This window comes from Budorcas taxicolor, chromosome 10, assembly GCF_023091745.1.
Source record: "Budorcas taxicolor isolate Tak-1 chromosome 10, Takin1.1, whole genome shotgun sequence".
Lineage (NCBI taxonomy): Eukaryota > Metazoa > Chordata > Mammalia > Artiodactyla > Bovidae > Budorcas > Budorcas taxicolor.
The window spans coordinates 19,471,665-19,485,490 of NC_068919.1; the positions used below are offsets into that span (position 1 = coordinate 19,471,665).

The following is a 13,826-nucleotide window of genomic DNA, read 5'->3' on the forward strand; positions in this document are numbered from 1 at the left end:
CATTTATTCTGTAACTGTCATGATAAAATGTCTTCATCCTTCAGGTCATTTCTTCATTTCATGCACAAACAGTATGTGCTGGCCCTAGTACTACATGCTAAACAAATGACTTCAGAGTAAAATAGACATGGTTCCTGTCCTTGTATTAGCCAGTCACTAGGACCTGGTGAAAGTACTGAGGTACTGTAAAGCATGAAGTTGTTTGTTTGTTTACTCACAGTAGGTAGGACTTAATTCTTTTAACTCTTGTGTCACTTAACAGCTTTAACTGTGGAGAAAATTGGCATGACCCTGTTAAATGTAAGGTGAGTTTGCCTGGCATTTTCATTTTTAAATAAGGTAGTAGAGTACTTCTAAGACTTGATAACTTTAAGTCACAGCCCACATTTTGTTATTTATTCATTAGTAGTTGGAACGTGGTATTTTGTCCTTTTTATTTCAGGTGATCTTTGCAAATATTCAGGGAACATTCCCTAGGAATAAAGTCATCTGATTATCAGGGTAATGAAAGTTAAGTTACTTCCCTTGGAAAGCTTTATAATTAGCTCAGGGGAATGACATACCTTGCAGCTGGGCTTCTTGTTGAATTCTAGGTTTCTCACTTACCTGCAGCCAGAGAAAGTCCTCCTTTGGTTGATTTTTTTTTTTTTTTTTTAATGTACCTGGACTGTAAATGAGAATCACAGGATTTCTTGGTTTAAAAGGAAGTAAATCCAGTGATAATCCTATCCTTTGGATTTTACGTTTAAGCTTGACTATATTATGTTGATGTAATTTGCTATCCTTAAGTCTTCTGTTGTGCTCTAACAGTTCTTGTTTTCAAACAGTGGTTGAAGAAGTGGATTAAAAAGTGTGATGATGACAGTGAAACCTCTAATTGGATTGCAGCCAACACAAAGGTTGGTATCTTCCTTCAGTAAACCCTTGGTATTGAAACTGATAAGAATAGGTGTACCAACTTCAAAGGCAGTAAGTTTACCTACTGAAGGGCCTTGTTTTCCCTGTTATTTGATTAGTTTGCTTTTTGTTTTCAGAATGATTGCCTATTGATAATTTTCCTGTGTTTTACTGTTTGAGTTTGTTTTATTGAGTGCTTTACTGTAGTATGTGTAATACTCTTCTTTAGTTTCCTTTCATCAGAAAAGTAGTGGTTGCTTAATCAGGTTTCTACCCCAGGGTTTGATGATATCTTTCATGTAAAATCTTGGCTGCCTTCTGCTGTACCAATACAGAGTTTATTGCATCTAGCCTTTTTTTTTTTTTAACTAGGCTATATTTCTGCCCCTTGAAATCTCCAGGAATTTAACTGTTAAGGAGTTACTCTTTAGGGCAGTATCGAGTCAGAGTAAACGAGTAACTTTATTATGTTACTGAACTAGGCTTAACAAATTTAACGTTTTTAACATGTTAAACTTCCAAAATATGATTTACTAAAAGACTTGATTCCTGAGAAATGGAAGCTTAAGGGTAACATGAATATCCTTGGTTTTGGTGGGTTTATTAATTGAATTCATTGGTCATGATATTAGTTTCAAAGTTCAGTATCTTTATGACATAAAGCACGTCTTAAACCCTAGAGGAATGTCTTACAAATGCAAATAAACTTGAAGACCCTTCCTTTCTGTCCCTAAGTGGTAAGCATTTGGATCCAAACTGTGTACCCAGCCAAGTTTTTGTAGGAAATTGTATAAACATCCAATCTTATGTCCTATCTGAATAGGAAGTGGCTTTGAGTGGTGAATAATAGTGTTGTTCATGGGCTGTTTATTTTTATTGTTGTCTTTCACATATGATGCTGATGCTTTAAAGAATATTGAGTTGTTTGACCAGAGTTAGTTACAACTTTGCAGTTAGTTAGTTATAACTCCTTATAAGGAGTTATAGAATAAGGAGTGCTTAAATGACAGCCAGCACATGATTCCTGTAACACTGATACCCTGCTCTGCCCTAAAAGATTAAAACATGTGTACATTTCTGTCTTCCAGAAAGCACTGGCAATAAAACAGTCCTGTTGCATAAAACAAATACCCACATCTTTGGGGAATGCAGTTTTGAAATTAGCATTTCTACATCTCTGAAACCAGCATGATAAACATACCTTATGGCACTTAAGAAAACCTTACTATAATATCAGAAAGTGGTTGCTTTTTTATTTTTTACAAAATTTTCTGTTATTTAAGCATTCTTCTTCAAAAATTGAAGATTTCTCCACCAGAAATGTTCATTAAAGTCCTAGATCCTTAAATATGCTGTCAGATTAGTATTTAGAATAGAGCAGTTGTATTTTCCCTAAGTAGTTTAATTATAAACTACCCTCTTCTGCATCTGGAAAAATCCCTGCATACGCTAAATCCCCCATATATTTAAAATAGGGAGTATAGGTTTGAATATGCTTGACTTTGTTTAGAGGGTAGATTATTAAGTGAGAATGGCAATTTTTAATAATAGATTTATCTAGTTGGAAGTTTTGAGATGAAACTGAGGGTTTTTCCCTCTGGGGACAATTCAGAAGCTTATTTTTGTTACCCGCTCTTTAGATTTGCAGGTTGTTGTTATATTAAGAAGTCAATACTGTTTAGTTAATTATAGCCAAGAAATACAGAATGAAACATATTTTAGGCCTGAAATTTGCTTTTTTGGGAAGATGGTAGTATTTTTTATGTGAGTGACTTCAACAATCTGATGGTATTGACCTCTTTTGAAATACTATAGTTTGTGGACAGTAAAATCTGTTCACTTTAGCTGAATTGTACAAATATTATGTTGGGTGATACTTTCCTCCGTTTATGGGAGTAATAGACATCAACACAAAAACATACAGCAAAAATCCAAGCTTTACATCTTATTCATAGTTTTATTAAAAATAATGAGTAAGTTTCATTCTCTAAATTTTTCAAGAGGAAAAACATTAGATGTGCCCATAGGGTAATGACTTTGGCTCATTAGCAACCAAGAAAATGATCAGACTTGAGCAGGGGGATGTAATCTCTGCAGCACTGTTGTAAAGGAACCACAATGAAAAGATTTTAACAAGGGTATTTGTCAGGAGAAAGTTGGGAAATTCAGTAACCACAAAAAGAATTATCGGTCTTGCTTGCCTGACTCTTAAGGCCAAATTGCTTGGGTTTGAATCCTAACTCTTGTCGTTTGCTACTTGTATAACCTTGGATTCGTTTCTTTAAAATTTTCTCTTAGTTTATTCGATGAATGGAAATAGGAGTAAGACCACTATAAGGATTATGAGTTAATGCATATAGAACACTAAGAACAGTGTATGGGATACAGGAAGTATTCAGTAATTATTTCCAGATAGCACTGGAACAGTATGTTTATAGGAACAAAATGTTTAGCCTCTCATAAAACTGTTATTACTATGTGTATGGTTAAAAGTACTTTAAATGTTTTTGTCCCCCAACCCCACTAAAACAAATCCTTAAATTGTCATGCATCTTAAAAATCCATAATAATAACTCATTTTCAATAGTACTGAAGTGTTTGACACTGTTCTAAGTGCTTTACATGTATCAATCACAATAAATCACAGAATCAATTTAAAAAATAAACCAAATCTAGAGCTGGCTTCTCCTCAGTGTAGCATTGACACCAACTTTATAGTTTCTCTTCATAGGAATGTCCCAAATGCCATGTCACAATTGAGAAGGATGGCGGTTGTAATCACATGGTCTGTCGTAACCAGAACTGTAAAGCAGAGTTTTGCTGGGTGTGTCTTGGCCCTTGGGAACCACATGGATCTGCCTGGTAGGTTGGGAAATGAAGGGAAGAACATGTTCACATAACTGTGTGATGTATCTGCCGCATACTATGAATAAGATTTCTGCCTCATGAAAATCACCCTCTGACTTGGGACTAGATAAATGAATACAGGGTGTGATCAGTATTAGAAGTGTATGCAAGATATCCAAAGAGAGAGTTTAATAAGGTTTATTTCGCAGAGCAGGTAACAGCTGAGCTGAACTTTAAGAAAGACTAAGAGTTCCATTTGTTCGAAAAGTGGTAGGAAGAACATTCAGGGCAAAAGGAGTAGCGTGAACAAAGGTAGAAGAATGTGATAGTGCCTGACGTACTCAGAAAAGACTTGCGTTGTCTGTCTCTAGACAGTACTTAAAACTAAGAGACTTGGCGGAACCCAATCCACAGTTGTGTTTTAGTTATCCTGCATGCCATTAGACAAAAAAATTTGTCCAGACTTTAAGAACTGGAAAATTACCCAGTGAAATCCAGAGTTTTAGCATTCATTGAAACATAAGAACAGGCCTGCATTTCTGTTTGGCAAAAATCACCTGAAATTGGTTGGTTGCTTTTTAGATGGAGCCTTTACTGCGATTTAATGTTTTCCCTAAGACCAAAGCTTATTGGCATTTGCGTGTCTTACAATGGCACATTTGGTAGTGATACATACCTTTGTTCCTTGAATGTTTCTTATCATGCATGCTGGGAAAATGCAAGTTAGATTAAGGATGTCTTGTTGCATTTTTCTCAAAACAGGAAAAATGGGAGCTAGCGCATCTGCTGGTAAATGTGAAAATATTTCTGGGTGTTATAATAATGCAGATTGCCGTTTTCACGAGTTTATGTTATCTGCATTTGTCTCTTGTTGATGTTTGCGTTTGTGGCCCCTCATAAATTGTGGGGAGTAGGAAAAGAGAAAGTAGACTGGGACCTGAGGTAGTTTGGACAGTTATCAGAAGTATTTCAACGCTATATCTGTAGTTCAGATGAGATGCTCTGTATTAGGTGCTTTCCATACTTTACCTGGGCATTGTGGCTGCTTTGTAGAGAGTGGGTGGGAGGGGAAAAATTGCGAGATCTAGACAAGATGAGGAGAATCTGAACTTAAGACAATGGCAAGCCTTCCCTTTTCGTTTCTTTGGAATTTTCATTCATTTCATTAATTAGAGGAATAGTAAGAGCGATTGTCTGGAATTGATTCTAAACTAGGTAAAAACTAATTGGTTAGGTGAAAAAAAGAAAGTGATTTTACTACTGTCAGAGCCAAGGAAAGATATTTGGGGTTTAGGAATGCTAACTGAGGATTAGAGTGTTCCTGGAAACTAAATTCATTTGAGTGTATATAAACAAGTTTAGTGAAGAGGAGAGGGAATGGGGGAGAAGTATTAAAGAGACTTTTGTGTGTATGTAAGGAAATCTCTGATCACAACTCAAATTTTAAATAAACTGGGTTGAAAAATGGAAGGGGTACAAAACAAATGACGACTATAGAAGAATGAAGAATGGCCCGGTCTGGGGGGTATCAGAAATGTTGCCTGTATCTTTCCTTTTCCCGTGGCTAACATTGCAGCTGAATCCTTGCTGTGCTTTCCTATTTAAATCTGAAAATGTCGTAGAATCTTCAAAATAACCTTCCAGATAGCACTGTCAGTAATCTCAGTTGGAAATATAGATGAGCCCTCCTTGCTTTCTTGGCCTTAAAATTCTTAATGTTGACAGAGTAAAGCCCAGAGTGAGTTGAGGCTTAAAAATACCTAACAAATATCAAAAGGAAAGTTTTTGAGGATATATCAGTTAGGAAGAAAATGCGTTAATCGTTGACCAGTAGATAGGGAGAAGAGGCATCTTTAGGCTTATTTGTGAGTAGGATAATTATTGGTAAGAGAGGATTATTAATCCAGCTGGGGGGCAGTTAATGTCTGTTGACTCAGGTGAATTATGGTCTGGGTTACTTTAAAAACTTTGAGATGCAATCAGTGAGCCACTCTTGGTTGTTTCTGAGTACTGTGGAAAATAGAAAGGCACCTAACATTGGGAGCAGACAGTGTAATTCCAAATTTCCAGAATTTCTGATTCCACAAATTGCATATGAACCATAGTTTGTTAGTTTGTTTAGTTTTTCTCTTATGTGAAATTCCAGAATCAAACGGTATTGTTAGGATGATGAATTATGGAATGTTTGGTAGATTTCAGCAAGGTATTTCACTGTGGACTGAAGTTTGTAGCCTAGGCTGTGAACTACAGATGCAGATGTTTGGGAGTACAGGTAATAGATTTGTGTCTTCCTAGTGGAATGCTTTAAGGTTTGCTGAAAGGCTTTGTCCACATCTTTTTTATTCACATAAACTATATACTGCTTTTCTGTTCAGTTATACTGCTGATTTTCTTGAATTAATATAAAAATTTTGTATACATTTTGGGGTAACATCAAAGAGATATTGAATATATAAACCATTTTAATCTTAAAGGATTTGACAAGCTGGAATAATAAATTCAGTTTAACAAGATTTATATTAAGTTCAAAATTCTTTTAAAAAGGTCATCGTTAAAAAGATTCTGAAGATATGAATTCACTAGTTAAGAGCATGGGTCTCAATTGGCAGAAGGGCATCAGATTAATTTCCACCTCTGGAACTCTTCTTTTGTGATCTTAAATATGTTGCTTATCTTCTCAAAATCGGATTCTTCATCTGCTTAGTGAGGATAATGATACATATTTCATAAGGTAATTGAGGGGATTAAATGTGATAGTACAGTTAAAATCCTTAGTAAGTGGATGGAGTATAGTATATGTCCGTTGTACTCAAAATGTAGGCTCCCATAAAATAAAACAGGTAATCAGAAGAAGGAGAAGTGCCCGTCTTACACATCTCCACTCTGAGCTGGCCTCTCTGGGCAGGTTTCCCCTTGCTCCTCATTTTGTGTATTGAGTTTTCAGGGATAAGAGCATATAAAGTGTACAGCATGGCACTTGTTGCATAACAGTGTTGACAGTTGGCTCTCTTTGGTGAGAGAACAAGTGAGGATAACAAGGTGAGTAATCTGGAAAAATTGAAAATATTTGGCTAAATAACAGACCATGTAGGAGATGAGATAGTCTCTTTCTTCAAAAAGTGAATTAGAAGTTCAAACTACAGTTGGTAAATGGAAGAATAACAGTGTTTTCCAATGATTATCAGTAAACTTAATGAGTGGACTACCTCAGGGGGCGGGAAACTGCTTTTTACTAATAGAGAACAGACACACTCTTGGAAAGGATTCAAACATCTGGGGCTTTTTTTTTCTTCACCTCATTTTATCTTTGTAAAGGAGAATGTTGGCTCTATATAATCGCCAAATCCAGGCTAAAATTCTGTGATTTGTTCCCTTTTCATTGATTTATGGCTTTATGGAATCCTCTCTACTTACTTCAGGTACAACTGTAACCGCTATAACGAGGATGATGCAAAGGCAGCAAGAGACGCACAGGAGGCAAGTACATTCGTTTTCAGGTGATGGGTGAACAGGAATGTGCATTACCTGTTGACTAGGGAATAATTTAGCAAAAGAGTTCAGTTCTGAAAGATTTGTTAAAGGATAGTCCAGCAAATACTGTATCTGTGTACATGTAGAAAGGGAATCTTATGCAAAACACAAATCAGGAGTATTCCTATTGATAGATTTGTTTGCATTAAAAACAAAATCATGCTAGTCATACAGCATGCTTGCAGGCTTCAGTAGCTCTCAGTACCAAGGTTCCCCTTCCCAGCAAAGAGTCTAAGGAACAGCATTCGTTAGATGGCACTGCTGCTGTTTATATTCAGCCTCCCTTTTTAATTAATTAATGACTTCATTGTTCATCAAGAAGCTCTAATGATTTTAGGTAACTTGGAATGAACTGTCTCAGGAGGTAGGGATTTCCCTATTACTGAATAAGGAAATAACCCCCTTTTATAGAAGAAGAGATTCAAACCCTTGGTGTGGATTAGATTCAGTAATGCTTTGAGTTCCTTTCAGTCTGGTAAATCTGCCTTAATAGTAGAATTCTAGAATTTAGTCATCCCTTACATTCATACATTCTGTATTGAAATTCCCCATTTCTCCTCCTAGAATCATTTAAAATGACTTGTCTTGCCAAGATGCAAGCCAGAAAACGACCTATTTGTTATTATTTCACTTTTCAAAAGCTCCTTTAAAATTTATTTAAATTGCTGTAAATACAAAAGAATATATTTACGTAACCTAGGCTGTCATATTTCAGATTTTTACAGTATCTGTGATCGTTTTAAAGGGGGGAAAAACCACAGATTATAATGTTGGTTTACATTATATTCATTATAATATTACTATATTAACTGTGTTTAAAGTAAAACCAGCTGGACTATTTTAAGCAGCTGTACAACCAAACAAACCCACCACCAGTGAAACTCAAAAAAATTAATTATACAGATAAGTTATTTGTTGAAATTAAATTACTGTTGATAGAATAAGACCCAGAATTTTTGAATTTAGTATTACTATACTACTATAACTACCACGTGATAATTTGTTCTCCCATCAGTTTTCTATATATCAACTATTGCCTTTTCACCCCTACAGTGCATCAAAATTTGATTTGATCAGAATTTATTATTAATGTATTTCCTGTCACTTATTCTCAACTCTGGTGCAGTTAAAGTAACATGGCTTGATGCCATTTTTAGCCATTTTACAAATGTAAGATCTGAAAGCATTGATTCTCATAAGTTTATTCAGGTGGTCCAGAGTGTGTATTTTTCTTCAGGTTATTATCAGATTTTTAATATTTAAAAATTTCCCTGGTCTTTTTAAACTAGATCCCCTACTCCCGTTCCCTCTAGTATCCTTAGACTATAATTTGAGAAACATCGCCCCATGTAACCTTTGTGTAAAAAACTCTACAATGAGAGTGATGCCTTTCCTACCCTCCATTTTGAATTGATTCCTCTCTTTCATTTTTATTCAGCTCAGTTTGTCATTGCATCTCCTTCTGTTTCAGGTTTGTTTTAAAATCTTAGCTTCCCCCCCAACCCCCTTTCTGGCTTTCTGCTTTTGTCCTAAAAAAGGTTTCTTCTAATTTTGATAATATTTTTTCAATCCATAAAGAAATGCTGTTTTTCTCTTACATAGCATTATATTTTTCCTAATTACTATACTACTGTGGGCTTTTAGTTTTTGTGTGCTAAGTTGCTTCAGTCGTGTCCAACTCTTTGCCAAACCATGGACTGTAGCCTGCCAGGCTCCTCTGTTCATGGGGTTCTCCAATCAAGACTACTGGAGTGGGTTGCCAATTCCTTCTCCAGGGGATCTTCCCGACCCATTGATCGAATTTGGGTCTCTTACGTCTCCTGCATTGGCAGGCAGGTTCTCTAGTAGTCTAGCTAGATCTGGCCAGAGTTTGCTGACAGTGGAAAGTATATGGGTTATCCTTGACCTTACCTGGTAAGTGTGTGGATGCTGGTAGAATTCCTTTCTGAGATCTGCAGGGAGAGTGGATTATTGGACATAGCTTCTTAGCCCTTTTAATGTGTAGATTGTAGACATTAGATTGCATTATTTTTCTAGGTCATACATATATTGGAAAAAAGTACTAGAAGGTTGGCACACAGTACAGAAAGAACATAGATGGTACTTTTTTCTTTTCTGTGACCACACTGTGCAGCTTGTGGGATGTTAGTTTTCCAACTAGGGATTGAACCTGGGTCCCTGGCTGTCAGAGCACAGTCCTAACTACCAGATTGTCAGGGAATTCCCTAAATTTTCTTATCTTCTAATTCGGAGTCAGTATACTTCTGTGAGTGGTCAGGTAGTAACTGTTTTCAGCTTTGCAGACTATCCAGTCTGTTAGAGTTGCTCAGTTCCATCCTTTTCCTGTGACGCTTGCTGACTCAGCCATAGACTTAAGGAGTGGACATGGCAGCATTTCAAGTTAACTTTGAAGACAAAAATAGGCAGCAGCTGGATTGCCTACCCGTGTCATAAGCAATCACGTTATTGTTTTGTGTGTTTTTCCAAAGCGTTTTCAGGACATTGCATTTCTCAATCCAGATTCTGGCATTTGATTTAAAGATGGGTATTATTTGCAGTGGTAGTATGGATGTTTTGGTTTTTATCCATATTGAATTTTAAAATTATCTTAATGATGCAAGCTGTTTGAGAATTCTTAGTCATATTAAGTCCTATAATGTATATTTTAATGCATGATTTAGGTTTTCCATTTCATCCTGGGAATTCGACAGGCTTGAAAATATTAGTGCTTTGTATGGAGGTAAAATGCCAAGTAGATTATTCTCTACATATTCTATTTTTAGAAATAATTGGCATAATTTTATTATGTATAATCATATCTAATAGCAATACTATTATTTTATCTAATAATGGATAGATATAATTGTCATAGTATTTTTAGATATGATTGGCATAATTTTCCACTGTGTAAGCATTGATTTAATACCTGCCTGACTGCTGAAATAATATGACTTGTATAGGTTTTTTTAGGTGTTTCCATGTTGTAAGATACTGGATCCTGTGATTGGCTAGTTATGTGGTTCAGAGTTAGTGTTTCTGAGTAAGAGACCAAGCATAAGGCCTCGTAGTATCTGTACTGTTTGTAGGCCATAGGCATGAGGAGAGGAAGAGGAGAACGGTGTTGAAAGAAAAGAAATACATGTGTGTGGTAAGAAACCCTTACATTCAACAATCATTTTTTAGATATTAAGTACTAGAGTTATAACAAGATTGCTTTTTTTTAATCTTGTTATGTTTAGTACTTAATATGAAGAGAATGATTTTTTTGGCTGCTTGTGGAATCTTGCTCAAACTCACGTCCATTGAGATGGTGATGCATCCAACCATCTCATCCTCTGTTGTCCCCTTCTCCTCCTGCCTTCGATCTTTCCCAGCATCAGGGTCTTCTCCAATGAGTCACTTCTTCACATCAGGTGGCCAAAGTATTGGAGTTTCAGTGAAGCCTGGCATGCTGCAGTCCACGGGGTCGCAAAGAGTCAGACACGACTGAGCGACTGAACTGAACTGTGGAATCTTAGTTCCCTGACCAGGGATCAAACCCATTCTCTCCTGCAGCGGGAGCTCAAAGTCTTAACCACTGGACAAGTCCCAAGATTACTTTTTTAAAAGTGTATCTCCTTAATATCTACAGTATAATAAGAGAGATCCATGTGAATTATTTTTGCAGTATGATAAACAATATAAAACAAATTTAGACCTGATATCATATTTTTAAATACTTCATCATATTTTTTAATACTTCATGTACTTCAAAAGACTTTTTATAAAACTGTAGTATTTATGTTTGTGTATTTAGTATGTGTTATTTTATAACTATGCTGTATATTTATTATATATTTTTGAAGCAGTATTTTGTTAATATGTGTTCCAGTATCCCCATTTATCTCATAAACTTTCTTTTATAATTGGTTCCAATGGGGATCCATATAGGTCCACAAGTTGGATGTGATGTTATCTGTAGGTCCTTTAATGTTTTGGGGCTTTTTTTTTTTTTTCCGTCTTCTTCTTTTGCCATTTATTTGTTGATGAAACTTAAGTCATTTTTGTGCTCTAGCATTTTTCATATTCTGGTTTTCCCAACTGCAACTCCCTGGTTAGGTTCTTCTATCCCTAAACTTGCTGAAACTGGTGGCTAATTCTAGATACTCGAATTCAGATGATTTGCTGAGGGATGTAGAAAGAACACAGAACACTTAACTGGTGTTAAATGTACTGTAGTTTCTGCTGCATTATATTAGGTGTTATATGGTGTCTGGTTGCCTCTCTTTTATTTTTTACTTTATAATACTGGTGCACCTTATTGCACACTGCAGAACAGAGCTATCCAGTAGAATATTCACGATGATGGAAATGTTCTTAATATCACCGTCTGATTTGGTAGACACTGACTGCAACACTAAGAAACTGAATTTTTAATTTTAATAGTCATATGTGACTGCTGGCTGCTATGTTGGAAAGTATAGCTATAAGACATTCAAAAAATATAAAGTAACAGAGGTAGCAATAGATGTCTCTTTGTTCTTCATTTTAGCCTAAATTCCTATTCCATTTCATCAGTCAATATGCTATCAGGTTTTGTGTGCCTGTAATAAATTTGTTGTAATTCTGTACCCTTAATGTTTCTTAATGGGACAGAGATCCAGGGCAGCCCTGCAGAGGTACCTGTTCTACTGCAACCGCTACATGAACCACATGCAGAGTCTGCGCTTCGAGCACAAGCTCTACGCTCAGGTGAAGCAGAAAATGGAGGAGATGCAGCAGCACAACATGTCCTGGATCGAGGTGCAGTTCCTGAAGAAGGCGGTCGACGTCCTCTGCCAGTGCCGCGCCACGCTCATGTACACTTACGTGTTCGCCTTCTACCTCAGAAAGAACAACCAGTCCATTATCTTCGAGGTAGGAGTAGTGACTGAGTGGGTGAAAACCACCTGTGTGTCAAAGGACTACTCATCTTTCATAGATAAGAGTTTTTAAGATTCCTCTTTGCTCCCGAATGTGGATCAAAAGTTTATCGTTTATTAGGAAGGTACAAAAAATTCAGATATCTTGCTGTAAACTACATTCAGATTGGTGTGGTTTAGCCAGCTAGTGATTTTAAGTGTGCAGGTTCTGCAGTTAGTCCTGAATTTGAATCTTGACTTCATCACTCTTTAGCTCTGTTGACTTGAAGCAAGTTACTTAACCTCTTCTATATCTCTGTTTTAGAATGGGGATAATACTTTTCTAGAAATGTTAAGATGTTTAAGTGAGACAATCCATGTATAATGCTTATGTAACACCAGGAACATCGTAAGTTCTTTCAAAAGTCTATTCAGGTAAAACTCATAACACGGTATTAGAAGTAAATATGGTGCTTGTCTTTTGTGGAGAAGCAGTGACTAAAAGGGGGCTTTCAGCAGTAAAGTTTTTTCAAGTAGAGATGCTCATTTAAAATTTATGCATGCAGTACTGATGTGGATAGGTGGCTAGATAGTAACAGTGACTAGCAGATGGGAATTTAGATGGGTAAATGTACAGAACTAGCTATACTAGTAACGGATAACAAAATTTTAATCTTCCATACAGTGTTTTCTGATAAGATTAGGTATCTGTTGCTGCTACTGCTGCTACGTCGCTTCAGTCGTGTCCGACTCTATGCGACCCCATAGATGGCAGCCCACCAGGCTCTGCCATCCCTGGGATTCTCCAGGCAAGAACACTGGAGTCTAGCTAGATATAAAGAATAATGCATTTCTGTTTGTTCCTCAGGCTTTAGCATAATAGTTTTCAGAGCTAGACGATTTCCACAAACATTTTCTTAAGTACTTTCAAATTGTACTTGGTATTCTTCCAGATGTAATGGATAAATCTTTGGTTCTTTTTATAGTTAAAAAGTTCTCCTGAGAGAAAAAAAGAGAAAACAAGTTGTTAGAGGTGGAAGTAATGAAGGACTTTAGAAAACAAGTTGTTAGAAGTGGAAGTAATGAAGGACTTTAGAGGTGCAGTTGACCACCTGTGAAAATTGGTGTTGAGTACAGTCTATTAAGGAAGCAGCTAAGATGGTTTATCTCTTAGCTTTCTTTTGAAGGCAGAATTTACTATATATTCTTCTTCCTATTGCAGAATAACCAAGCAGATCTAGAGAATGCCACAGAGGTGCTCTCGGGTTACCTTGAACGAGATATTTCCCAAGACTCTCTGCAGGATATAAAGCAGAAAGTACAAGATAAGTACAGGTAAGTTTATTTCTGGTTGTTGAGCACAGATGTCTGCCACTGGTGGTCTGGTATGCTGTAGTGGTGAAGTTAAATGATGGTGGAACTGGAGTTTAGCATATTCAACAGCTGAACTGCTGCCCTGTGTCTCACAGATTGCTTCTGTCCTTTGGGCATAGGGAGGAAGTCAGCCATTTGTCCCACTGGCTGATCCTGCTTCTTCCATGTGGCTTTATCTGTGTAGTTATTGCCCTGACAGGAAGAAGGAGCCCAAAAAGGGCAAGTGACTATTAGGATGAGGGGTGAGAATAACATGCTGGCCCTGGCCTAGGGATCCTGTGGATCGTGGCTTTTGGC

The 13,826-nt window shown here is 36.6% G+C and overlaps 1 protein-coding gene across 1 annotated transcript in view; it reads left to right on the forward strand.

The window, feature by feature from the left end:
- ARIH1 (ariadne RBR E3 ubiquitin protein ligase 1) overlaps positions 1–13,826 on the forward strand; it is a 101,434-nt gene that overhangs the window by 83,493 nt on the left and 4,115 nt on the right. The window contains exons 8-13 of the mRNA XM_052646199.1: positions 263–305; positions 828–899; positions 3,629–3,759; positions 7,164–7,221; positions 11,911–12,171; positions 13,378–13,490. Of these exons, the coding sequence (XP_052502159.1) occupies positions 263–305; positions 828–899; positions 3,629–3,759; positions 7,164–7,221; positions 11,911–12,171; positions 13,378–13,490 (678 nt within the window). The remainder of the gene's footprint in view (positions 1–262; positions 306–827; positions 900–3,628; positions 3,760–7,163; positions 7,222–11,910; positions 12,172–13,377; positions 13,491–13,826) is intronic.